Source organism: Rattus norvegicus, chromosome 2, assembly GCF_021556685.1.
Source record: "Rattus norvegicus strain SHRSP/BbbUtx chromosome 2, alternate assembly SHRSP_T2T, whole genome shotgun sequence".
NCBI lineage: Eukaryota > Metazoa > Chordata > Mammalia > Rodentia > Muridae > Rattus > Rattus norvegicus.
Genome location: NC_141535.1, coordinates 114712666 through 114739019, shown reverse-complemented (window position 1 = coordinate 114739019; position 26354 = coordinate 114712666). Strand labels below are relative to the sequence as shown.

Below are 26354 nucleotides of genomic sequence, written 5' to 3'. Positions count from 1 at the left end.
AATTTGCAGAGTCTTAGTCTAAAGATACTTCAGGGTAAAAAATAAGTACACAAACCTTGTGACTATATTCAATGAGGATAAGAAAAGCATTTCTTGTGGACAATAGATACCCTGTAGGTAGGCTGGCCTTGATTTTAGGTAAAGAATACAGAGAGGTGAGTTTAAGAGGAGATTTATCAAGGATGGAGAAAGATACAAAGGTAAGATGAGACCAAGTCTAACGAAATGTGGTTGAAGTCTTCCACTCAAAGTGGTTGGTAAAGGGGATCTATGTAAGCCTTCAAAAGAAAGGTATGATAATAACGAGAAATTTGAAAAGCCTAGGTAAATCATTTCGATGTCTGAACTATTTGACTTTAACTACATGGGGATGGCTGCTCCTGGATATAAATGATGTCTCCGAAAAATTGATAAACTTCTTTCAGGTGTCCTCTCTGTGTTTGGTCCCCTTGAGGACCGAGCTTGGGACAACTTCCAGCATCCAACTCTCTGCCTTTGCTCCTGCCCCACCCTACTGCTTAGAACCAGTTGCTGCTCCTGTAAACCACCCAAGCTCTCTAATGTGTCTACACATTTTCTGTCACTGTGAAAATTTCCCAGCTCAATGCTGGGTGTCAGCAGTGAAGTTATGTGCTAGTGAACACAAACTTTAAGGAACATGGGAAAACACTCTAGACACCAGGAGTCAGAAAGCCTGGACGTTTTAATGGTTGTGGTATTCTATGGGTTGTCTGTGATTGGGGTCTCACTCCCCTAGTGTCTTTGGTGTGGCCTTCCTTTATAAAGATAAATTACTACAGTTAACTCTGTACTTTCAGTTGGAGAATGCATCAGTCAAACTTGTGACTACTTAGAAATTATGTTTTAGCAGCAATGCCAGCACACCCAGAATTTCCATCCTCTTAAACATCACAGCAATAACTTTGAGAACGTGAAATAAAAGGACATCTAAAAATCGTAATACCTGAGTCTTTCTAGGTAACAATGTCAAAAAAGACACTATCTATTTAAAGCTCATTCTGGTGTGAAAATATCTCAAAAGTAAAATGCACACACACACACACACACACACACACAGAGAGAGAGAGAGAGAGAGAGAGAGAGAGAGAGAGAGAGAGAGAGCCCTCTGAATCTGTTAAAAAGTTTAAACCAAGAAAAATCACTTGGGATAAAGTGCTTATGGAAAAGTAGGGGAAAATGGTTAATTGTGTGGTCCCTGTTTCTGTTTTACGACATAAATCAGATTGTATTCATTATTAGTACTACTCGAAAAAACAAAATCCACCAATCAAACAAGGCCAACATGGGTTTTATCCAGGATACATGTTTTGACAGCTTTCTACTCTCAAGAAATTTCGGTATCATACCATGCATATTTATTTTCTATTGTAAATCTCCTCCTTCCATGCAGCTGATTAAAATCCATTAAATTTTAACTCAAACATTAGAAAGTTTTTGGACATACATGTTCACCAAAATAGACTGTAGTATATATGCACCCTTCATTTGTTCAGGGTAACCATGACCTTTGTTTGCTGGGTTACCTACAGAGCACCAGGATTAGGTCAGAGTTGAAAGGTTTACCTGCAGTTCTTTAAGAGCTTACAGTATTTACCTATTATGCCATAGAAATTCTTTTAATAACTTAAAACCCTTCTAAGAATCAGAGCAAAGAGGAACATTTTTACAATGCGTTCTAGAATATTACAGGTCTGTGTTGTGCAGTATGGCTGATGCCACTAAACAGTCAGTCCCCTATGAAGGGCTTCTCTGGATGTCTTGGTAGCAGGTGAGTGTGTTTATGATGTGATGAACTATGTCTATTCACCGTTTGGCAGCCCCTACCATGGGAAAGAGGATGCAGAGTCTGTGTTGGAGAGTCTGTGCTGTCAGCTGTGCATCACTGCGCCTGGTCTAACATCACCTTTCAAGGCTGTCCAGAGATGCCCATCGACATTGTCTTCCTGGAACCACTTATGAGTGTATCAGTGTGAGCGTGCTAATAACACGCATATGCACAGTATCAAGGTGCTCACACTCTTTTGTTCTGTTAACCGGGCTAAACATAGTGTTCTGCAGAGCCAGACCTATCACACACACACACACACACACACACACACACACACACACACACACACATCTGTCTCTTACCTTTGACTTACTCTCCTGTTTATGGGTGAGCCCACTTGACCATGAAATATCAATTTCATGACCGTGTTATTGTATATAACTCACCGTGCTATCATCTTAAGGTTGGCTTGTGGACTACAGAAGTTCAGGATGAATAGTTACAAGAAATGATAAATATGAATCTAATATTGGTCTTCTGTATCTCTCTCAATTACTTTTGCTGCCTCTTTGGTTAAAACAAGTAAATCTGCTGTTCTTGGGAGAAGATGAATACATTTTCTTTGGAAACAATGCCTAGACAATGTGTATTTTCAAGCTAATTGGAACAATTACAAGTGACAACTGTAATGGGCACCCTTATTCACACGTAGTCGGGAACTACAGGGTTTTTTCCTCAATGCAATCAAGCTTTGCAAGAAGGGTTTATTATAAAGCATAAAAGTTAAATACAAAATTGGCTTTAAGTGGCCATGTATTAGCTACAAGTAGCATTCCTGAGCCATCTTTTCACTGACTATACAATCGTTGTAGATAAATACTGAAATATGTCTATTTTACTAAATATGAACAGCAAATAATCATTAAGATATATATAATTATATCATTTCATCTTAAAGGTATCTTTTGGGGTCCCACACTTTCCTTACTAGAAAACACAGCACAAACACTTTACCCCCTTATAACACCTATCCATTTCCCACACTTATAAACAGTAGGTGCTCAAAAGATATTTGCTGAAGCTGGTGACCATAACTTAGACCATATCCTAAGACGAGCTTGGGATATGTTCTGCTCAAAATCAATAACTGGCTTAGTAATATTTTCATTTGTCAATAACACTTTGTTCTCTTACAGCAAAGGGAAAGCCCAATTGATGAGTTTATTATTTTTGATTATGCTGAAGATTTAAGTCTCTCCTACTTAAACATAATTTTACAACTTACTACCTCATGTTTCGTTTAGCCAGTAAAAATTATCTGAGAGCTGGTGGGGTGCCAGAGAATAATCTCCTAATGACGACTGAGACTCTTGGGCTTATGATGTTAGACAGCTTTCAATTGGAACCAGCTAATTTAAACTTTCCTTTTCCTGGTGTCGTGGGCTGCCAAGCAACCACTTCAGCACGATCTTGGAAACATATTTCAGTCACCATGGGGTTAAAAGGACTAGATGATTGTAATACAATTAAATTTTAACCCAGTGGTGTTTGTAAGGAAAAAAAAATCAACAGGATGGACTTCTCCTTCTGTAGGTACTCTCAAACAAAGTTACAAGGCTCACAATTTTATTAAGTGTAAAATTGGTTTCATGATAATATCATAGTTTTTATTTCATAGTTACTTTTCTTAAAGTCAGTCTCACCGCTTGGTCATCCATATCGTCACAAAATTCTCTAATCGTGAAAACTTTAAACTTGCACATTATATAAAAGAAAAGTATTTTGATTATTATTCGAAGAGTAAAAATTCTCATTTTATAATGTTGACTTAGGAAATTAGTTATAATTATGCGTTTTATGATACATGATCAGGTTAAGTCTTGCACCAATAACATACATATACGTCTACCTACTATTTCAAATAAAACTATAGCTATTCATATATCATTTACAAATCCCGCATAAATTCTCAAATTGTTTTTAGCTCTATACATCCTGTGAATGTATCCATTAGGATGATAAGGGGAACAAAATGTAACAGTAAGTATCAAGGAAGAACTTAGCTTCTAAATCACTAGGTCACGTTACAATAACTGCAGTATTTATAAAGATCCTAAGACAGCATGAAAAATCACCCAAAGAAAACATCAGTGAAAACAAGCAGAGCTGGAAACGTCTTAGTCCTGCATCTTGTACTGGTGTTACCTTCTGCCGTATCAACAAACAGGCCACATGGGTCTGCTGCAGCTCCCAGATATTTTTGTTCTTCAGGCTTCGCTGATGCGTTAGTGCTCTCAAAGAAAGACAAGAAAATCTTTACGACATACCTGATCGTTTATCTGGCATGCAACAAGGTTGTGCTGATCGTAGCAGCCAGCGAATCGGATGTACTTGAGCCAGCTTCCTACATCTGGTTGACTGGCATCTATGCAGAACTTCACATTGCAAAACTCATCTAAGATCTGGGAGGAAGAAGATGAGAACAATAAAATGCCACATCGCTCCATTGCAGCAAGGAGTCAGTTTCGAAAATATCGCATTGAAATGCAGATTCTCCCTTTGAATCTTTACAAGGAAAGGGTCAGACAAGCACGCATATTATTAAAGGAGACATAAGTTATGCTGCGTTTTCAGGAGGCATAGAGCAATTGTAAGCACAAACACTGGTTAATTGGCTTCAAAATAAGCTTGCTTCTCTATTATCCATAGGGGGAAAAAACTCATTGAATTAATTTTATTCATTTGTGTTTTTACAGAAGAGTCGTAGAGAACAGCATGCAGAGCATAATATTCCTAAACTAAACATTCAATATTTGGGTTTGGATAATTCAACTGTCAATATTGTAACTCTGGAGTCTGCTCATCTGGGTGAGGGTTTGTGCTTCTTTTCTTTCATTTTAATTCAATTACAAACTTCCATAGGACCATTATTAAATTTATTAGTTTGTATTTCCCCACCATAAAATTATGCTTTCAGCTGAAGAATTGTCCCATAGATGCTTCTAACCAAAGTGAAGAAAAGCAAATGAAATTTATATAAATGTACACATATATGCAAAGCACAGCCTAAGGTTCAGTTCACCAGTGCTAATGCACGACATTTACATCCTACGTCCAGCAAGTGAAACGGCAGAGTGGTTTACAGGTAAGTGCAAAATTAATAGATCTCATCACATGTTGCCAATATTACCTATGGCAGTGTTTATCAATACAGAAGACGTGTGTTTGGCCTAGTCTAAATGTGAGCATGACTCTGGGACGCTTTTAATTTTAAGGTTTCATATACTTAAATCAAGCCTCTTATGAATCATTAAGCTCAATAACTCGATATTAAAAGCTATGCAACCATTGACCTCACAGTAGAGAACGAGGGGCTGATAATGCTATGTCAGTTAATGCAAACTGTGAGGACAGTTTCTGCTCCAGACTAAACAGCCTACTCCAGAACAAGAACTAATGACTTAAATAGCCCTTGAACTCTGCTCCTGCTATACCTGCCTGGAAGTTAACATGAAATCCTTGGCTGTATGGACTGAAAGCAGCTTTACATAGAACTCCAATAACCATCCACTTGCAGATTTCAAGTCATTAACTCACCATAAACTTCAGGAACTCAGTCCTGAGCGTTCCAGTCTAAAGCACTATGAAGAAGCCCTTGACCATGAGGCCCTTGAAGGGCAGTAAGTCGTCCTAGGACTTTAAAAAGAAAAATGATAATGGGAGAGAAAGACAATATTTGTTCCCTCTCCCCCCTTCCTCCTCCCCACACTAACTCCATACCCTTTCAATGGAAAAGGAATTTTAGCAAATGCATTACTTATAAAATTGCAAGCATTAAGATGTTTCTTCAGCTCTCAGGGCTGGATAATGCAAATGGCACTGTTTTCTCCCCTTCTCAGATATAGACAGAATGAAAAATTAGCACAGATTTTAAAGTTTGCTTTTCTTTTTTTCGGGTGGGATTGTTGTTTTGTTTGGGAATTTATCCCGATTTGGGGTGTGTCGTTTGTTTTCTTGACTAAGAAGAGAAGGGGTGGGGAGGCATGTCAACTGACACACCAGAGAAATATTTAATAAAGGAAATTGGTGAAGCCGCTGTAATGCTACACTGGTCTCATCTCATGCTGCAGAAAGACGTGGAAAACTTGTTAATTTCAAAGTCAAGAATCCTCTACCCATTCAGCTTTCAAGCAGAGGTAGGGAATTAAAGATTACATACTGTGCACATAAAATTATAGGTGTAATTTTATTTCGTGTTAACATCCCTGCCGCTGCCACTGTCAACAGGGAGGCTAATTAAAAAAAAATCATTTCCAAAGAATGTCTCTCTCTCTCTCTCTTTTTACATAATGTTACACGATTATTCAAAGGTTTCACCAACATACTGATTCCTTGCTCTCGGTATTCCTGCCCCAAGGCTGCCTGACTGTCTTCACTCCTGGCAAGCTATTCACTTTTGATTTGCTACCAAGACTTCATGTATATCCAAATGTCTCAATCACCTCAGAAATCTGAATAAGATAAACAGCGCATCTTCTCCAGTAACACAGTCCTGCCTTCTCAAACGCTGTTAAGCTTCAAAATAACAACAATAATAGTTTCTTTAGGTAGATTTGAGAGAAAGGCCCTTTCAAAAGAAAAAAAAATACCCAAACGAAAAGGGGGGGAAATCCCAGCCTGTAAGCCAAAAGTCCGAATGTGACTTTCTCAAGGCAACACACTCTGTTGGCCAGTGAAGCTGTTACTTGGCAAGGTGGGACTCCGCCGAAAGCCACTTCCAAAGTCGCTTGGCTGGTGCCAGGAATTCTGATTTTTGGCAACCCCACCTTCTGCGTCCCCGAACCTGACCGACAGAACGTGGGAGGGAGGGGAAGGAGGACACGAGAGCCGAGAAGGCGGCAGCCAGCCGGGCTGACCCACCCGAGGCAGGCGGCGGAGCCCCAGCGACCAGGGACGCTCCGGGGACACGGGGACCTCAGCGCAAACCCGGGACGCAGACGCTGTCCCCAGCGACACCCTGCCCACAGCCAAGACTTTTTAAAGTGAGTTCGCTTACCTTCTGATTTCTACGGCCCCAACTCAGCAATCAAAAGCAATCACAGCAGAATTAAACAAAAATAAAATCAGCAGCAGCCCGGTACTCGAGTTGGAAAATCTTTTCAAAGAACACCCGCCAACATTTCGAGATATTAAAAAAGATATTTTTTTCTTTTTAAATAAAAGCCTCGTGTCTCGACTTCCAAATGGGTATCTGATAAGTTTGTCGTTCCCTGGGAGCTGATCACCAGGACCATGCGTTTCGGATTTATTGTCCGCCAACAGTGTTTTAAGACCAGAATTGAGCCGTGTTTGGTGTATTTGGGTTTTTCCCCCTTCCTAAAGGAGCTCGCAGCTATTCCTTCTGGTCTCACTACCTCCCTCTTTCCTCACTTTCTCTTGTTCTTATCAGCCCGATGTGTAATGAAAAGTTATCTGAAACCTACTAAAACTTCTCCCACTCCTCTCTCGCAGCTCCAGGAGCAAGACCCGCAGGAGGAAAGTGTGCGAAGGTAGGGGGCCTGCCAGGCCAGGACGGCCCCCCAGATCCTCCCAGAGCCTTCTCCGGGCCAGACCCTCACCCGCTCGTCCCCTTTAGCCACTCCGCGCCCAGCCGCAGGGTTTCTATTTCATGAACTGTCTCTTTAAAGGGGATCTGCTCGGCCATCCAGAAAGAAACCGGGGCGAGGGAGAAAGGGAGCTATCTCCAGAGTGGTCGGAAGCCAGACGACGGGCTCCTCTTTCAGTAAATTTTTAAAGTGACAGCAGCCTCCTCTGGCGGGAGAGGTCACAAAAAGGTCGCCAAGACCCAAGTCCTATAGGGACAGACTGATTATAGATGCACCATCCCCTGAAACATGTAGATTTCTGCGGATAAACAACCAATGGGGAGATTTCTCCAGGCAGGATTTGTTTCCCGGGGGAAATCTCTTTGGTTTTGATGTCCTGAGCACAGGGGTTAGTGTGTGTGTGTGTGTGTGTGTGTGTGTGTGTGTGTGTGTGTGTGTGTGTGTGTGTGTGTGTGTGCAGTGTGTGTGTGTGTGTGCAGTGTGTGTGTGTGTGTGTGTGTGTGTGTGTGTGTGTGAGAGAGAGAGAGAGAGGGAGAGAGAGAGAGAGAGAGAGAGAGAGAGAGAGAGAGAGAGAGAGAGAGAGATGGGTGGGGGATGGGAAGGATAGGGTGGAGAATTGCTTTCAGGGGTGTGAGGATGCCTCCCCAGGCAGGCTGGTAGTTTGGAAGCTCTGGAGGCGGCCAGGTTAACTCTTAGGATTAAGAGATACTGGCTCACACTAAAAGTCTCAAGACTGCAGCTTCGAGAGTGAAAACTGACAGACATTTCCAGTTTTCAGTTAAGCATAAACAAATTTTAAGTTTGTACTTAAATTTATTCCCCTCATTTTTATAGTTAGGTCCCCAGAAATGTGTACATTTTAAAAATCATCCCCCCCCCCCAACACGCACATGCACATAAGAACAAATCTTAAAAATCTAAAGCATTATTTGCATATCTCGCTCTCAAATAGATTGTAGTAGATTGAGAATCTTTTCCAAGTTATTCAAAAGCCCTTGACTCCCCCAGAATCCAGTTATGCAAGCGCTTGCTTTAGTGATTCATGCTTTATACATTAGATAACTTTATAATAAGTTTGGGCACTTTCTATCAATACAACGCAGAGATGGCATTGGGTGAAAGAATTTGGGGAATGGATAGCCAAATGTAAGAATCCGAGTGTTTATTTGTAGACAAAGTTGGATAAATTTTGTTAAGCCCACCAAATTAATTGGAAATAAATGCTTTTGATGAGAAAACTCCATTCATAAAAGCAAATAGAAATATCCGGCTCACCCACCCACCAAGAGAAGACAGGGAACCCCACCCGCCTTGCTAGCCAAGAGATCTGCCTGTGAGCTAAATCCCTAACCCTCAGATCCAATTTATTCCCGACTCAACAATGGAAAATTTAGTAAAATACCTAGCTCCAGGGGCAGCTACCTAGCATGGGTGGAGCTAGTCCAAAGGCTTAGAATGTGTCCTGATGTTAAACTTTTATCTGTGAAGCAGGTCCCACAGTAACACCCACTTTTTGTTCTCTCCAAGTGCAAGCTTCTGTGAAAATCTAGTAGATCTTTATTTTCCCCCAAAATGCTGATCGGAAAAACAAAAACAGTGTCAGAAGACAAGGAAGTGGGTGAGAGTAAATGACAAGAGGTGGTGACTAATTCATTTGGGTGGCCTGTTATCTGTGACATTGAACTGTTATTTCAGATAATGGTCATTGTTTGAAAGGGGGGGGGGATCTCACAGCAGTGGTGGGTAAGACAGGAAAAAATTCCTTTGTAAATAACCTAAGCATAAAGATATTCCCACAGAGCCCTGCCTGAGAATTGTGAGGAGACGGGGCTTCCCTGCATTGATCGCAGGCCCTTCCTCGACTTGCCCATTGTTGAAGCGCTTTTTTTTTTTAATTTAGCCATAAATTGGACTAGCCAGAGCTATGAGCTGTTCTATTTTCTTCCTGTCAGGATGAGAGATTTGTTTTATGATGCATTGTGTATTAAATACAAGTAATCTGGGGGAACTGACTGCTTCAGACACTTCACTTTGATCAGGGGGTCTGGGTGTTCAGTGCCCCAAACCATTCCCAGCCCCTACCCCACCCCATCCTGGCCTGCAACACCCACTGTCTAACATTTTTCAAAGCTTCTCAGAAAAGGAGGGAACGTTGGTGGCGAGACAAAGGTCTTGGGACGGGTCCTGACTAAATTCACATTTCGGAAAAACAAACAAAAACAACAACAACAAAAACCTTTGAGGCTCCCCCCCCCCACACTTATTAGCTTCTGGTGTGGGAGGCGGGGCGACGGGGCTGGGTGGGATTCCTGCAGGTACGGCTGGAGGCCGGTAGGTGGCGATGTATCCCGAAATAAAGTACAGTGTCTGCAGCCCAGCAACCACCAGGATCTGACAGCCTGGTTACAGCCTCCAGTTCACACACATGCACAGCATGCACAGGCCCCGGGACACTGTCTGAGTGGAAGACGCTCCTACCTCTGAGATTCCTGTCTGCAAAACACAGTCTTAATTTCCTCCCTAAAACTCTGGGAGGACAGAAAGGATCCACGCTAATATTACCACTGTTAATGTCTGTCTCTAATTAAATAGTAGTAATATTGATATCGTGATTATCACTCTTGTACAACAAATAAACTGTAAGAAAGATTACAAGGCAGGTTCCCCCTCTCCCCACCTCGTCCCACCCCATCTTCTTTTGCTTCCTTTTCAGTAACTTCACATGAAGACAGCCATCCTGCTTTGTCTTGACCTAACTTGAAATTTAGAGGAAGAGGTCCACAACTCCATAATAAGTGACAAGTACCCCCCCGCAACCCGGGCATGTTGTCTTTCCAATAGTAAGCCATTAGGAGGTCTACCCTGTCAGAAGAAAAACAGGCCCAGACAAGGGTAGAGGACAGGGTTTTGCAAGGAGTTACGCTTTTCTTCCCTGTAAGCTTGCTTCCGGTTAGGAGGTTTCTAAAACAATAAATAAATCCAAGGAGCCAAATACCACCACCAACTCCCTTTATTCCTTGGATTTCTAGAGCAATCTGTTTACAGTAGTTACCAGTTACAAATTAAGCCCCTGCAAAGCTGCTCTCCGCAGTAATCAGGAACACTCACGTTCTGTGGAGCTTAGCACCGCCCTTGCAATGGACTATTAAAAATAATGGTTTTACCTTAATCTCAAACCAGCTTTAATTTGCAAGCATGTATCAGGAAAGATGATCTAACTATCAGGGGGATGGAAGTGTGTGTGTGTGTGGGGGGGGGGAACTTTAAGAAATGTATGGCTTTGAGAAAGCAGAAAACAGAGTAGTTGATCAGTTTTTTTTGTTTTTGTTTTTCTTTAAGAATCATATGTTAAAACACTTTTTAGTAGCAGTCACTGCACACACTTCTTTTCTTTATTGCTCTTAATTGCTGTTTAACCAAGAAGACAACATTGGAAATAGGAGGTTTGAGCAGAGTGGGTAGATTTTCTAGGAGTTGTAAAGATCTCACACTGGTTGATGGCAGGGCTGGGGTGGGAGGGGTTAATGTGTTTTCTTCCTGGTTTGAAATGGGTATAAACCCTCCTCAGTCCTTTCCTTTCCTCCCCAGGCTGCAAGGACTGCAGAATCTTTAAGAGGCCCAAAGATTTCCAATAAGGCCATGGGCTCTGCCTTCATTGTGTAACTGTTTATTTAAAATAAGTCAATATATTAGTTAAAGCGGTAAGAAGTTAGTGCTCCAGTATTCAAGTGGTTCCCACAGGACTGTAAACCGATGCCTCTTTTAAGCCTTAAACTTCATGGTTGTCCCAGAAGTAAGAGTCCAGCTAATGGAAGCCCTATGGGCATGGTACATGCCAGCACATCATTAAAAGAAAGAAAAGCAGCCCACCGAAAGCCAGATGAAATGACTGCACTGTCCGCTTTTAATGGCTTCCTGTGGACGAACGACCCTGTAACACTCTGCAGAGGACGGTATTTAAAAACAAGACAACTTGCTGGCAGTTTTCAATACCATAAACTTAATAAAGTAGGTTCCCATTCACCCTGACATTATGTTTTGAGTTTATAGAGGAAGGGCTCTTTATAACCTCGGCCTAAGTACAGTCCCCTTAATTCTACAGCTCTGGGTTCTTGGGGTGGCTAAGCAGCCATTGAACTCCAAGCCTGACTTTTTTTTCCTCTTCTAACACTGAGCAAATGTATGGTTTTGGGGGTTAATTTTTTGGGGGGAGAGGGGGATCTCACATGCAGTCTCTCATTCACAGACTATCCGTGAAATCCTGCTTCATACAGTTCATGTCAGCAAGCATGAAATAATTTGAGAAATTGACATTTGGCTGAACAATAACTGCTTGCTAATTAAATTAGCTTTGTGTATAGATATTGATGTGTGTTTAAAAAGAAAATCAATGCTTTGTTTTCCATGGCACAACGGCATGTGGGAAGTGGTCAGACTTTCATCTAAGCCTAAGTGAGACACAAATAAGAAAAAAATTCAGTACATCTTTGGGACCCAAAAGGTGTCTCGCTGATACCTCTACAAATATGTTACCCAGTTTCCCTTCCTCCAAGTCCTCCAAACCCTAACCACCTAGCAGCTCTTTTAAATCTTTCCATTCCATGAGAAGATCTGAATAGAACGCAGTGCTCGGGTGCAGGAACCAGATCAGGAAGCCATGGGATCCGATGTGGCGGACATTCCGTTTGGCTTTAACTATTAATACTTCTTCATTGGGGAAGTATGCCACAAACTTGAACTTGAATTCTGAGAGGCTGGTAGGCAGACTTGCAAGTCTGCCAGGCACAACACCAAGCTGTAGGCACAAAGGCTCTGCAGCACTTTTTTTTTTTTTTTTGTTCTTTTTTTTCCGGAGCTGGGGACCGAACCCAGGACCTTGCGCTTCCTAGGTAAGGGCTCTACCACTGAGCTAAATCCCCAGCCGGCACAAAGGCTCTGAACCCCCCAGAGCATCCTGTCAGCAAGGCTCCCCAGAGAGATACTGGGTCGTTTCTGAGGGACTCGGGCCTTTCTTCCTTTGTATTTATTTATTTGGTTTCCTTTTCTTAAATTGACCAATACAGTGCTGCAGAGAGGAGGAAAGGAAAGACAGACAGACAGACAGACAGACAGACAGACAGACAGACAGAAAGGAAATTAAAGGTTTAAAAAAAAAAAGGTAAATAAAAAATTTCCCTTGGTCTGGAAACAGGCCCCACTGCGAGCATGTTAATCTCCGCCTCAGTAATTTGGTTCTCCAGGAGAAGACAGAAGCCCTGCTGCTGTGCCCTGCACTTCATAAATCACATCTTTATGTGGACAAGGTCAGGGCACCTAACAGCTCAGACATGGGCCTTTGCAGTGGCTCGAGGATTCAGGCGTGTTTACTCTCCCGCTCGGCTCTCGGAGGAGTCGTCCAGCGCGCTTCTAATTACTTTTGATTATTTTCATTTGCCGGGGTCAGTCTGGCTTGCCGGGATGGCTGGAGGGTAGACTTCCTCCACATCTTGATGTCTTTGTAGGACAGCGCTGTGCGCGGTCAGAAGCAGCACCGCGTGCGTTATTGTCCGTACAGTGTGAAGTCCTCCATAAGCCTATGAGGCCACGTTACCCCGGAAGCTCCTAGTGCCTTAATTTTAACCACACAGTCACAAGCCCTACCTGATCGGTTTCACCAACGCAGCGCCCAACTTTAACACCTGAGCACTTTTTAGGGGGTCTGCACAGAATGAGATCAATCTTTCTGCTTCGATTTTCAAACATCTTTAGTAATGAGTAGCAACTCTTCTGAAACTCAGATGAAATACTTGGCTGAAACAACAGCTCAAGTGAATAAATTATTGTTCTCAAAGATTTATTTCCCAAACTCCAACTACAGCTGCCATATTTAAAATATTTTCGTCGGCTATTTTGATCTATTTCCCAAGCCATTATACTGAGTGGTTGAGGTATCACAACAACAGGGCTTCATTTGAAGTTTCAGTGAAAACCTTGTGAGAAACTAGCCGTTGAATAAAATACAGCAAAACGGGCGGGGAGCACCAGAACAGCATTCGTTTTCTCTGGTCTGACTGTCTGATGCCTTTGATGGGAACACATTCGAGGGGAAAAAGATGGACAAGTATGTATTCACAAGACTAAGAAACAAAGAGTCACAAAACACGACGACATACACCTGTGCCAATAAAACAAAAGGCATCTTTTTCTGTGTCGCCGAGGACATTTTCTAGGGAAAACTGACCACTGTCATTCTCCTAAGTCTTTGCTTCTTTTCTATTTTGGAACAGAACTAAAGCAGTCAATGTGTTTGGAACTCATCTCCACGCTGTTACGGATTAGATTTATTTTTTCATTATTTTATTCATTTTAATTAATTCAGCCTTTCAAGACGGTGTTCGGCACAGTGTGCAGTAACTCCAGGGTCAGCCTCCTCCCCAGGGTTTTAGAATCCCACTCCAAAGCGCGCTCAGCCTCCTACCCTTGTGGAGAAAGTGCATTGGAAGGAAGGCCTGCCTCGTCTCCCCTCCTCCTGTGTACCTTTGGATAAGTCACTTAACCTTTGAGTTGATTTCCATGCGGGTTTCATAATCTCGGCATAATGAGAGTGTTGGGAAAATCCATTGAGTAACGTGTGAGGTGCCCTGACTCCATGGGAACAGGTCAAAATAAGCAAGTCGCACAGCGTCTGTATACCAGACCAGAGTAAACACACATGTACGCACAACACAAGAAGCGTGTCTGGCCTGCAAGCTTGACTATATTTTTTAATCCTCTGTTCCGTCCCAATGTCAGGTGCTCTGATTCTTATTCTGACTTTGGAAGAGGAGAATTCTAACAATTTGTTTGTTTGTTTTTTCCCTCCCTCTCAAGCTGTGCTTTCCTGGAAGATGTTGGTCCATGTCTGGCGTACAGCTGAGTGACTCCATTCCCACCCACTGTGTCCTCTGCTAGTCACCAAGAGAGCCTTATGCACAAAGGTGGACTGGGACCTACACACACATGCACACCACGCGCACCCCTCGGGTCAGAAAAGGCACGCTTACAATGTCCTCTGATAGGCTTCAGAAGCCAGGAAGATGGAAACTCGTTATGATTTACCCCTTAGTGCCTAGGGTCTAGGCGGAAACAAGTACTAAAGAGATATTTGATGAGCAGATGCGTCCTCGGTCTCAGTGAGCCTGGATGTGTGTTTAGGACACCCGGGACCATCAGTCTGAGCTACTCTAATGGTCTGGGCACAGATCTACAACTTCCAACTCACCCTGTGCTCATTTCCACGCCTTGTATTGTCCAGACTCTACTGCCCAGCCTTCTGCAGTACCTTATAATGCAGACCCACCCATCAGTTTGGGGGGGGGGGGATCATATGAAGCAGTAAATGTAAATCCCAGAATTTTGCATGGAACACAGAATTTGGTCAATACAAAATGACTACTATTGTTGATAGGGCTGATGTAATTATTGTCACTCTGCCTGGAATTCACTTTACCTTGGTGACCTAAGGTTAAATCTTATCTACCTCGCCCCAACCCCCACCTTCTTCCTTTTTGCCTACTGATTGGTATCAGCTGGGTCCAAAGCCTTTCTCCTTCACTGAGCTTCTCTCCTGGATTAAAGCCAGCTCTATGTAGCAGGTTTGCCCTTAAGAGACACCATGATTTAGAAGAATGGATCTATGCACACAGGTACCTTCAATGGTGTCTTTTCACAGTAAACTAAACTATACTTGAATATCTTTTCGAGAGTAAGTAGTTATGCTAAAACACGTTTGACTTAACGCCTAAATTGGCTGGTGATGCTGCCCCCTACCCAGAGGAATCAGTTGATACATAACTCATTGTTTATGGACTCAGTCGTGAGAATTTCCTCCATTGTTGCTGCTCTGAAGTAGAATCTTGACCATTTTGCCACTGTGTCCCTCAAATTCATTTCTGTGTCAGCCTTTTCCCTGGACCCAGTTTAGATTTTCTTTTTTCCCTTTCTTTTGGCCAGGCATCAGCTTTGTTAACCTGTTAAAAGTTGATGTGATCTCTTCCCTCCTCCTTCCCCATGTGAATATCCTAGTGGAAATTCATACCTTTACAAACCTAAATTTCTATGACATTTTTACGCTGAAAATTCATTTCTGAAATAACAAGGCTATAATAATGTACTACTTTACTAAAAACAAAAGGCAAAAATCAATAAATAAAAAGAAAGAAAAACCACACTGCCCAAACTAAACTAAAATAAAATAAAACTTCCACTACATCCTAGTTTATTGGAAAGTAAAAACCTGATCCAAAATGCAATGTTCTCTGCAGCCTGACAGCATGCTCACCACCTTTCCCTGTGTTTTCCCCTACACAGATTATAGCTAAGAACTGAGCATACAAGTGCGTGCCCTTGACCCTTTAACTGGCTCCTTCTCTTGCCTCTGAAGGCCCAGTCACTCAGCAACCAGAGCAAGAGATTAAGGAGATGAAGTGTTGGCTTTGTTTATTAAGCTCACACAACATCTTCTAAACTTTCGGAAATTCTACATCACTTATTATGAGAGACCCTAGTCAGAAAGCACATTGAGGACCACCGGGGGGTACTTTGTGGTTTCCAGGCTCCTTGTAACCTATTCTATGGCAAGAAACATCCTGCACCATCTCACATCCTGGCTGGAGAATTATTCACAGGCATGCCTTATTAATAACAGACATTCTGGGGCTAACTGACATAAATACATCTGCTTCCCGAAGCAGCTCAATAAAAATTATGTGGAAATACTTTGTGAAATATTAAAAGTATAGGTCTTTTAGTTAAAATGTATTTGATCTCATTAGGCATCAAGGAAGGTATTTAAACATACACAAACCCTCTTTCTCTTTCCACTGAAACACACGGGGTAGGGGTCAGGTCTTGCAAACAACTAACTCACTTAGTATCTGTTTTGGAAAAGGGCATAAATGTTCCTATATATACTCTTCTAGTAATGACTCTAACTTTTAACAAATAAGAGTCATAAATAAAGAAGGCAATTATTTTTTTATTCTAGAAACATCCAGAAGGTCTTTCACAAAGGAATTATCATTGGTAAATTCTGGCCAATCAGTCTTTCACCTGTAGACTGTTCAAATTGTATTTGAGTGTACGGTATGAGAACTTTCTAAAGGAATTGTGTAAGATATCATTTCACAATTAAATAACTCATTCCTGTCATTTTCCATTGAAAGTCTCTCTGAAACTTAACTTTCACCACAAGCATATTCTCCCACAGTGCTTCACATCATTAGTTTACTCTTAATAAATATGATTTGACTTTATCTACATGTGTATTTCCCTAGGAGAAAGAAAAGCAGCAAGACACTCCCCAGCTACAGATGCCTGAATTAAACATGAAGAATTCCTCCTAACTGAGTTTTTGACATATGAGTCATGCGTTGGGCCTGCTTACCGCCATCTAGTCACTGGACTAAGTGGATGTTAAATCAGATGGCATATGAAAGTACAGGAATTTTATCTGTAGATAAACCACACCCCTTGGTGAACTAACATGGTTCCAGATGAATGGATTGGGTGGACTGAGGAGCAGAAGCTCCCTCCAACAACCACACAATGGTCTCTACACAGAGCATTAACCGACTCGATTAACTTACAATCTACTGAAAATACTGAGCTCCCATTACAGAGGCACAGGCTAAGCAAGGGGAAGGGGATGATGAAAGGGTGCTACATGAAGCCTTATGTTCTTGCTTCCACCTTCCAGGGATGTTGGCCTGTAGCACCCTTCCATCATCCCCTTCCTCATGCTTAGTGTGTGCCTCTGTAATCAGCCTTAGACATGTAGCAACTTGGAGCCTCCATGAGAGAAGGGGTGTGGGGAGATCCTTCTGCCATTAAATAGTTAAGACTCAATTAAGTGTTAAGTTCTTATCTATGATCTAATGAAATATTTGTGTCCGTTCTAGGTTGATAATCCCAATATCCCATTTTATGGTATCTGTGACTGCAGCCAGGCATGCTAAATAAACTCTCTACAAAACCAGAAATCCATTAAACGTGTGGCATATGTTATGATGCAGTTCAAGACCAAACTAGCACAGTAGTCTTTAAACTACCAGCAAAACCCGAATGTTGTTGTAAAAACACAGATATCAAAAGTTCTGTCTGTAAATTGTGTCCTATTCAGCTTCAAATCAACTACTGTGGCCTGCCTTTAAATTTCAGAATTAAATAGCGTTCAGTTGTAGCTTTCAAGTTATTTGTGTTCTCTTTATAGATTTTGACTAGAACAAAAATTCCAAGGTTTTCCCATTTAGTTTGTCTTACCATCGGGGAAGGGAAAGCCTTGGGGGGCTTTGTGCAAACACCTAAATTCAGCTAGCTACCCCGAGTCACATGAGTCTCTCTCCATATGACGTGGGCCTACTCCTCTGTTAATGTAAGCCTGCTATGACACAAACCAGGAGCCTAGAATGGGACAATTCCAGTGACTTCTGATTTTCAAACATGTACTCATACACTTGAGTCAAACCGTATCATCTCTGGCTAAGTTTTATGCTAAGCTGGTAGAGTCCGTTGTTCATGAACCAAACCTTAATAATTCACTAGGTACCTCGGTCGTGTAACTCGAAAAGTATGTTGCTATTGTCTTTTCAGAAATGTTACTCATTTTCTGCCCTCATCTCCATAGCACTGAATGCTGGAATACACCCAGAGAGTTATTGAAAGTCTTCCTATAATGTATCTTGTCAGAGGCAGTAGCTGACAACAGGGACACACTCCATTTAGTGAAATTTAACTATTATAAACGGCAAACAGAAATGGAGAGAAGAGAAGAGACGTGTTCATTGCACAAACTAATGTCTCGGAAAGATGGAAATTATGTGAATTTGGACTCAATTTTGAAAAATATCGAATAATAATAGTGACGAGTGAAATCATTAAGGCCAAAACTATATTTTTATGCAGCAGACTGGGAACCTAGTTTTAAATTTTATTTTCTTCTTTTGTGTGTGTGTGTGTGTGTGTGTGTGTGTGTGTGTGTGTGTGTGTGTGAATTATGGATGTGTGCCATCTGCATAAGTGAAGCCGAAGACATCAGAAGAATGGACAGGATCCTCGTGGACGTGCAGATGGTTGTGAGGTGCCACGTGGGTGCTGGGACTGACCTTGGGTCCTCTGCACTAATAATAGCCTTTTTAAATGCTGAGACACACTCTATCATCACTAAAAAAATTTTTTTAATTGCTTATTTTATTTATTTACATTTCAAATGTCATCCCCCTTCCCAGTTTCCCCTCACAATCCCTCTATCCCTCCTCCCCCTTCTTCTGTAATGGTGTTCCCCTACCCACCCACCCATCCCACTTAAGCCTCACTGCCTTAGCACTCCCCTACACTGAGGGATCAAGCCTCCACAGGACCAAGGGGCTCCTCTTCCAGTGATGCCAGATAAAGCTATCCTCTGTTACATATGCAGCTAGAGCCATGGGTCATTCCATTTGTATTCTTTGGTTGGTGGTTTAGACCCTGGAAGCATTGGGGGGCAGGGGTCTGGTTGGTTGATATTGCTGTACCTCCTATGAAAACCCCTTCAGATCCTATAGTCCTTGCCCTAACTTCCCCATTGGAGTCCTCAGGTTCAGTCCAATGTTTGCCTGTGTACATCTGGATCTGTATTGGTCTGGCTCTGGCAGAGCCTCTCAGGACTTTCTGTCAGCAAACACTTCTTAGAATCAGCAATAGTGTCTGGGTTTGGTGTCAGCAGATAGGATGGATCCCTAGGTGGGGCAGTCTCTGCATGGCCTTTCCTTCAGTCTCTGCTTCACTCATGTCCCTACATTTTCTTTTGACAGGTGGAATTCTGGATAAAAGTATGCACTCAGGGGGTTGGGGATTTAGCTCAGTGGTAGAGCACTTGCCTAGCAAGCGCAAGGCCCTGTGTTCGGTCCTCAGCTCCGAAAAAAAAAAAAAAAAACCAACAACAACAACAAAAAGTATGCACTCAGGTCAAGGGAGAGGAAGGGGAAGGGGAGAGGAAAAGAGAAAGTGTACTTAAAGACAGTTGTATATATCCAAGCAGTACATGGGTTTCTCAAGAAATCAGTCACCAAAGAATATATCCATTGGACACTGGAAAGAAAATCACCTCTTTTCTGATTCTTTACCACCTCCGAGATTTTTTTGTATGGTTCGAGAATACCATTGGTACAAGGTAACTATACCTATGTACACCTAGATGTATATACCTAGATGTCATTATAATAATTTGTTTTTAGAAATTTCCTGCCCCTTTTCACCTGTAACCAGAAAGAAATGGACTGAATGTGTTAAGCTGGCACGAAAGTGAAAAGATCTTTTTCCTGAAGTTCTGATGACTACGAAGCTTCCTCTCTGGAAGGCTGGAAACCTTGGGCTCATAGTGAATCAGCCTCTTGCCCAGTCCTGCTATGCTGTATTTTTCTCTTGACAGAGCCCTCCCAGTGTGCACCTACTCAGGTAGTTTTGAGAAAATTGGTTGTTGAGCCTTCTTCTTGCTACCTCTAAAACTGGAGTTAATACACCTATATCACAGGAGGCTCTTAGAATTAAACAAGGGAGATTATCTTTATAAGATGCTTAATATAATGCCTGGTCCATAGGACAGTCTATAAAGGAGGAAACTTAATATAAGAGACTAAAACCACAGAATACCAAAAGGCCTTGCCACAGTTATAAACCTCACAGTGTGCTAGGTGAGGAGTGTATATAAAATGACATCATGTTGGCTTTGTTGGTTTTTTCCTCTATAAAATGAAGATAAATTAGCATAAGAGCACATGTTGCATTGATGCTGAGAGGACTGTAGAAGGTGATCTATGCACAGGCCTCTCTTCAGTGGCTAGCACGAGGGGCCCTACTCATGTCCACTATAATAGTATGCTACCTTGAGAGCACAGTAGGAATCTTCACAATGCCCTCCGTGTTGTGTTCATTATGTTATATGTGAATTCTTTTACCAGGAGAGAGAAACTGTTTCTTTTCTTAATTTCTTTGCTGTTCGACAAGGCAATAGGGTTTTTTGTTTGTTTATTTTGCTTTGTTTTGTTTTGTTGCAAATGGAAATATACTAAGCCAGTAACAAATAAACAAATAACAAGATAGAATGGAAACCCACCATAATGGCTAAGTCAGGGATTCTTTTCTGACAGGAGAAAAAAATATATTCTAAGAAGCAAATTTGCTAAGTAGATGAAATGAGACATAAGAAAAATAGTCATCGTTTTTGTCCTCTGCAGACAAGGATACATGTAGGTTGGCCTTAAACAAGCTGTGTAATGACCTTGAACTCAAGACCTTCCAGCCTACAGTTTCCAAGTGCTGAGTTTAGAGACATGTGCCGCAATGCCAAGTTAAACATGGGAATCTTCATAATTCTGCCAGATTGATACAGACTTTAAAAAACAAACCTTCAACAGAAAATCAATTTCAACTATCCTTTTTGTCAATATTCAATGTTGGCTAGTAAAAGATATATTTCAGATTGTAAGATGAGTCAAAGGATGTACCCTGAAAGAGAGCGATGGCTACATGAAATGTGAACACCTGTGAGAATCCAGAAGACCTGGGGAGGGTGCTGAACCTTGAGTGTGTAAAGTCATTCAAGGAGTGACTCATGGAGGTTTGGATGCCTTCATGTTATATAAGATCACAGCATGGATTTTATATGTAAACCAGCTTAGTTGACTTTTCTCCACAAGTATTTAGGAAGAGTCTTCAGCAACTTAATGAATAATTTGGCACTGAATAGATGCTAATAAGCTCCTACCTACAAGGAACTCCAAAGTCCAGGAGGAAGCTCCAGTGTGTTAGCCATCATTATAAACCGTACCCTGACTGTCCTAAAGGAAGAATGTCAGTGTGTCATTACCACTCCTGGGAAGAGTACCATTAAGGGATTGGGGATGACCTCTGGCTCGTAGCATCCTTGCACACAGCAAAGGAGGCATAATTCTAGTTAAGGAGCTTGTCTTGATTTGGATATGAAGCACTCTGGCCTAGATCAATCCCTTGCTATGGCATCAAAATAGAGTTCCCATCTAGTTATCTAGACATATTGGTTTCCCTGGCTCTACTCACAAGTCATCAGATAATAGACTCATGAGAATATCCCAGGTGATCAGGCATCAGGGCACATGACTTGATAAGACAAAATTATGAAGGCTTTCTAACACCAGTTGGAATTTAGACTACTTGGGATTAAAAAGAAATGACAGTCATCATAAGTTCCAGAGTGGGCTGGACAGTGTATAACACACCTTTAATCCTAGCACTCTTGGGGCTGAGGCAAAGACATCTCAGAACTTGAGGCCAGCCTGGTCTACAAAGTAAGTTCCAGAATAGCCAGGGCTATGCAGACAAATTCTGTCTTAAAAAACCAAAATCAAAACAAAAGCTTCAGAGTGGAAGCAATAGTAAGATTTCTAAGAACATCTGAATAGATCATGAGCTGACAACTGGTTCAGGGCATGGAGTAAAGGAGAGAGACATTGATTTACAGATTCAAACTAACTTTTGTCATTGTATATACAATGGCTAAGACGTTATTCATGGAACATTGTACATTAATGTTTACCAGGAGATGCCCAAAGCTAGAAACAGAAAGCAACATGACCCCAAGAGGGTGGCCTTGTGCTTGGCAATGAGAGCAAGGCATTTCCTTGGCATGTGTTATTTCCCAAAGAGATTGTCACAATTGCATAAGGAGTAGCCAAAGTCACAACCAGCGCTTACCGCACATCATTTCACCTCGTTATTCACCAACAATACATATATATGATGATTATAACCCTTGTTTTACAAGCGACCACACCGAACTGGACAAGCTTGAGCATGTAAATCATCTCAAATAACGTTTTTTTAGCCAAAGTAGAGTTCTAAGGACATGCTGTCTCTATAACATCAAAGATTTGAGCAACATTATCAGAGGCAAACTATAAGTCCAATGGTCTTAATTCTTCAAAGGCCTTTTTCATAATCTCATTCAACTGCACAATGCTCCTGGAAACAATGCTCATGGACACAGCTTTACATGCACTCATTGGCTTTGGAGTAACGCTGGGATATTTCCCCAACACCCACGTCACTCTCTCCACCACTTTGTCTCAACTTGCCGGTTGAGAAATGACTGAGCTAGCATGTTTCAGGAGAAGGTTGAGAAGCCACAGGGAGTCACACAATGACTAGAAACTCTTGCTCCCATTGGTAAGGCCCATGTGTTTGATTTAAGCAGTGAAGGAGCGGCAGAAGTCACAAGACTGTGCAGTACTAAGATGTGGTTTGATGGGTAAATTCTGCAGACCTTAAGACAGAAGAGAGATAGGTAAAGGCCTGCGTGGCATGGGAGGCCTCAGGGACACAGTCAGACCTGATCTCATTCTGAACTCTGCAGACGAGACTCTGAGTGTCTTCTGGATTTAACTGTTTAGAGAAATCCCATCATGGTTTCTGTGTAAAGTCAGATCAGCCTCAAAGTGCACTAGTATACGTGGGAATATATACATTAATGTGCATGTTCTAAATATACTCACTCTCCTGGTGGATACAAATGGTTCTGTGCCCTGTCCTTCAGAAATGTTCAGCCTTAACTAAAGCATTTTCAAAAGACAATTGGGAGAACACATAAGGAAGTTAAATTTTAATCTAAAAATTACTAACATGCTGATTCATACAGTCGTGACGATTTGTAAAAAAAAAAGCGGAAAACATTGATTTCTGATGGTAGATCTTCCTATTTCATTTATTAACTCAAAACCCTACACTGCAAGCCACACTTACTTGCTTGTAACAGAAATAAAAACGAAAGCAGAGACTACATGACAGTGTAAAGAAACGCTCCAAGTCAGCTGCTGCATTTAACTCCTTTACCATTATGTGACTAAGAGCAGAAGCAAATTCCATCTGCATGTTTTTCTTAGAAAGTAATTGAATATTTTATTTGTAACCTAAGTCGGTCTTGTTCATTTCACCAACTTACTCGCTTATCCCAGAAGGAAATCAGACATAATCCTTGTCAAATTCTCGTCTTAGAAACTTGGCTGGCAACAGTGGGCAAGGGCATGGGGGCAGAGACAGTGGTACCAGGTAAGCGAAGAGGCAGCCAGAGAGACAGCAGAAGGAAGAGAGGGCAGTAAATAGCAGGAGTGACAAATCAATCATCTAATAAGGGCTTTCTTTAGATCCAGAAGTGATGTTCAATGTGATTTTAGTAATTCACAAGCAGGCGCTTAGGTATTTATTATCTTGTTCAACACAGATATGTTTAATACAACAAGACTGAGTAAGCAATTTGCCCTAAGTCACATTATGTGTTTGTTCATTTGGTTTTTGTTTTTGAAACAGGGGCTCTTATAGTCTAGAATGTCCTTGAACTCCCTAAGAACTCAGAGCTGGCCTCACCCGATCTCCCTGCTTCTACCTCCCAACTCCCACGTATTGTCATGAACTACTCTGCCTGCTCGGGTCTATCTCACTATATTTTGCACTGATTTTTCCCTTTACCCCGAGTCTATGCTCTAGCAGACATAGCAACCTGACAGACTGGCTTGCTAAAATGCCAAATATATTGTCTTCTTGATAACTGAAAACTGTCATTTCTGGCCCACACCAGGTCAACCACTGACTTCAGGGAACCTGAGGATGAACCCCAAACCTCAGTTTAAATCAACATCAAATCAACAAAGCAATACTTCTAAAGGCTTTTCTAAAACCAAAATGGACTCATGAGACATGAAGGATGTCTATGCTCTATTAATTAAATGTGGGCCAATAAGTGTGCTGGTGCTGCCCAGGCTTGGTCATAATCAAGGCAAGAACTAATTTGTATCCTGGCTTGCTCTGTGGCATTACACCAGTTTTTCAATTACTCGCTCATTGATTACGTGTATTTTAATTATAGTATTTCAAAAAGAACATGTACAAATTCAGTGCTCAGTGAGGAGGACCAGCACTTCTTTGTAAGTGAAAATTCCATGTTCTAAGGTTTTCATAACTTTCCCTAAAATCTGTATTACTTACCCTTACTACACCAGTGTTTCTATAAAACATAGAAGAATTAAAGAGGGCAAAAATTAATTTCCAGCTATGAATTTAGGTCCAAATATGGATAGGAATTAACACAATAAGCTTTCGTTTTTAACATTCTATTGATAATTCAGCCATAATCGTGTCTGTAGCCCAGGGAAGGTCACTGGGTCGGTAGAGGTTTCCTCCTGTGTTTAGCATCTCTGTCCTTTCTGCTTCCGGATTTGATTATTTACATTGCTGACAGCCTCCCAAAGCTTCTATCATGAAGATCCACTTGGGGTCTGCCACTGGGGTACAAGGCGGTGATTTCCATCACATCCCTTGGTTAGCCACGGTTCTGGAAGGAGTGTCTTGAAATAAAGTTTTGTTAATGTAACAGTCAACCAGCAAAAGTATTTGGTTTCTAAGATAGATGTGACAGGGGGGAATCACCCTCTTCAGAAGCTGTGAAAGGCTTGGGATGCTGTACAGAGAGACAGACGCACATTTGGAAAGCACTTAAGAATTCAGGTCTCGGAACTGTTAGGAGAACAGAACTCCTCCCCTGTTCTGTGGGCAGTCCACACTCCAGCCCCGCCCACGTAACCATTCATTCTACTGGGTGGAGCCGGAAATCTCATTAAGAGCCATAAAGCAAAGCTGTGAAACTGATTAAAATTCGGCAAGGAAAGGAAATTTGGTATAGTCAAACGTTGCCATTGTACCAGACTGTCTGACCATCTATATAATATGAGAAGTTTGTAATTAGTCTACATTTTTTTCACCACTAGGGGAAAATATGTAGTTTAGATATCATGTTTAAAGTTCTTAAGAGCCTAGGGTTGTCATGCTAACTACAAGAGATCTAAAGAGCTCTGTCACACGTTCATCATGGTCAGCGAGCTGCCCCGCCAGCGTTTGAAGTGCTGTATACACGATCTTGCAAGGCGAAACACTTTATGTACCATAAGAAATTTGAGGCATAATGTTTAATGTTCACAACATAAGTTAACAAAACTGTAACCTGGTGGCTTTTTATTGTTTTATATCCCTCAAGTGCTTTGAGGAAAGATCAACGAAGAGGGAGGAGACTAAAATGGGATTTTTCCATTCTCCTTTTAAATTCTCTTTCCTAAATTAAAGTATAACTCACAATCTACACCCAAGGAAGAAATCATCTAAAATATACTGGATTGGGATTTTTTTTTTAATGTTTAGATAACAGCTTTCAAAACATGGCTAAGTGAAATGTGTTTTGAGATGGAAAACATTTGGTCTCTTTTGCAGCTTTCAACAGCTTAAGAGAAGGGATTTTTAATGTTCTCAAGCAGCTGGGCCACAGTGTGTGTATCTTGAATTCCACCAGCATTGAAGGATCCCATCTCCCCGACTGCAGAGTCCCGTGTAATGCCACTTCCTGATGCTCAGCTATCTTAATGGCTTTCCAGTATGACCACAGCTTTCTTAAAAGTAATTCTTTAGAGCCCCAACTGCCAAATGCCATATTCCTCATTAAAACATAAAGTTTGTTTTAGTCAAAAAGTGCTGATGTTTATCATCAGACAAAAGCAACAGGTTTGCATGATAGACTTAGATGCTGCCAGAGCAGAGGAGGCAACAATGACTGCTCTCAGAGCCTCACCTTTACCTCCTCCAAAGCAAGACTGAGTATTCCAAGGTCCATTCCCTGAGTTGCCTAAACTTCTGTCTCTCAATATCACTGAAGATGCGCAAAGGAGATTTACAGAGCGCACCGACACATTGCAGCCATTTCCCACTTCCTGCCCAGTTAGTTGCCCAGGAGCACATCCGTATACCAGTTCTCACCTATGTCACTGTAAACAGGACGGTGCGGTCACGTGATGTGTGGATGTGACGTCACTGGAGACACAGACGTCCTCAGTGATTGGCTGAGGATGTGTGAGGATGCGACTAACGTTTGGGAAGCCCTGGGTTCAAACCCG

At 41.7% G+C, this 26354-nt stretch overlaps 1 protein-coding gene and 1 long non-coding RNA gene across 51 annotated transcripts in view; one reads left to right on the top strand and one right to left on the bottom strand.

Moving 5' to 3' along the window:
• Mecom (MDS1 and EVI1 complex locus) overlaps positions 1–26354 on the bottom strand; it is a 555388-nt gene that overhangs the window by 54285 nt on the left and 474749 nt on the right. For 28 of the 50 annotated variants that reach the window (NM_001389282.2, XM_087618730.1, XM_087618723.1 and 25 more), the window contains 1 exon segment: positions 4117–4251. In NM_001389282.2, coding sequence (NP_001376211.1) covers positions 4117–4251 — 135 coding nt within the window. 50 annotated transcript variants of the gene reach the window in all.
• Positions 4426–7033, top strand: LOC147996209 (uncharacterized). The gene is made up of 2 exons (XR_015674380.1): positions 4426–4934; positions 6207–7033. It is a non-coding gene; the product is annotated as an uncharacterized LOC147996209 (long non-coding RNA).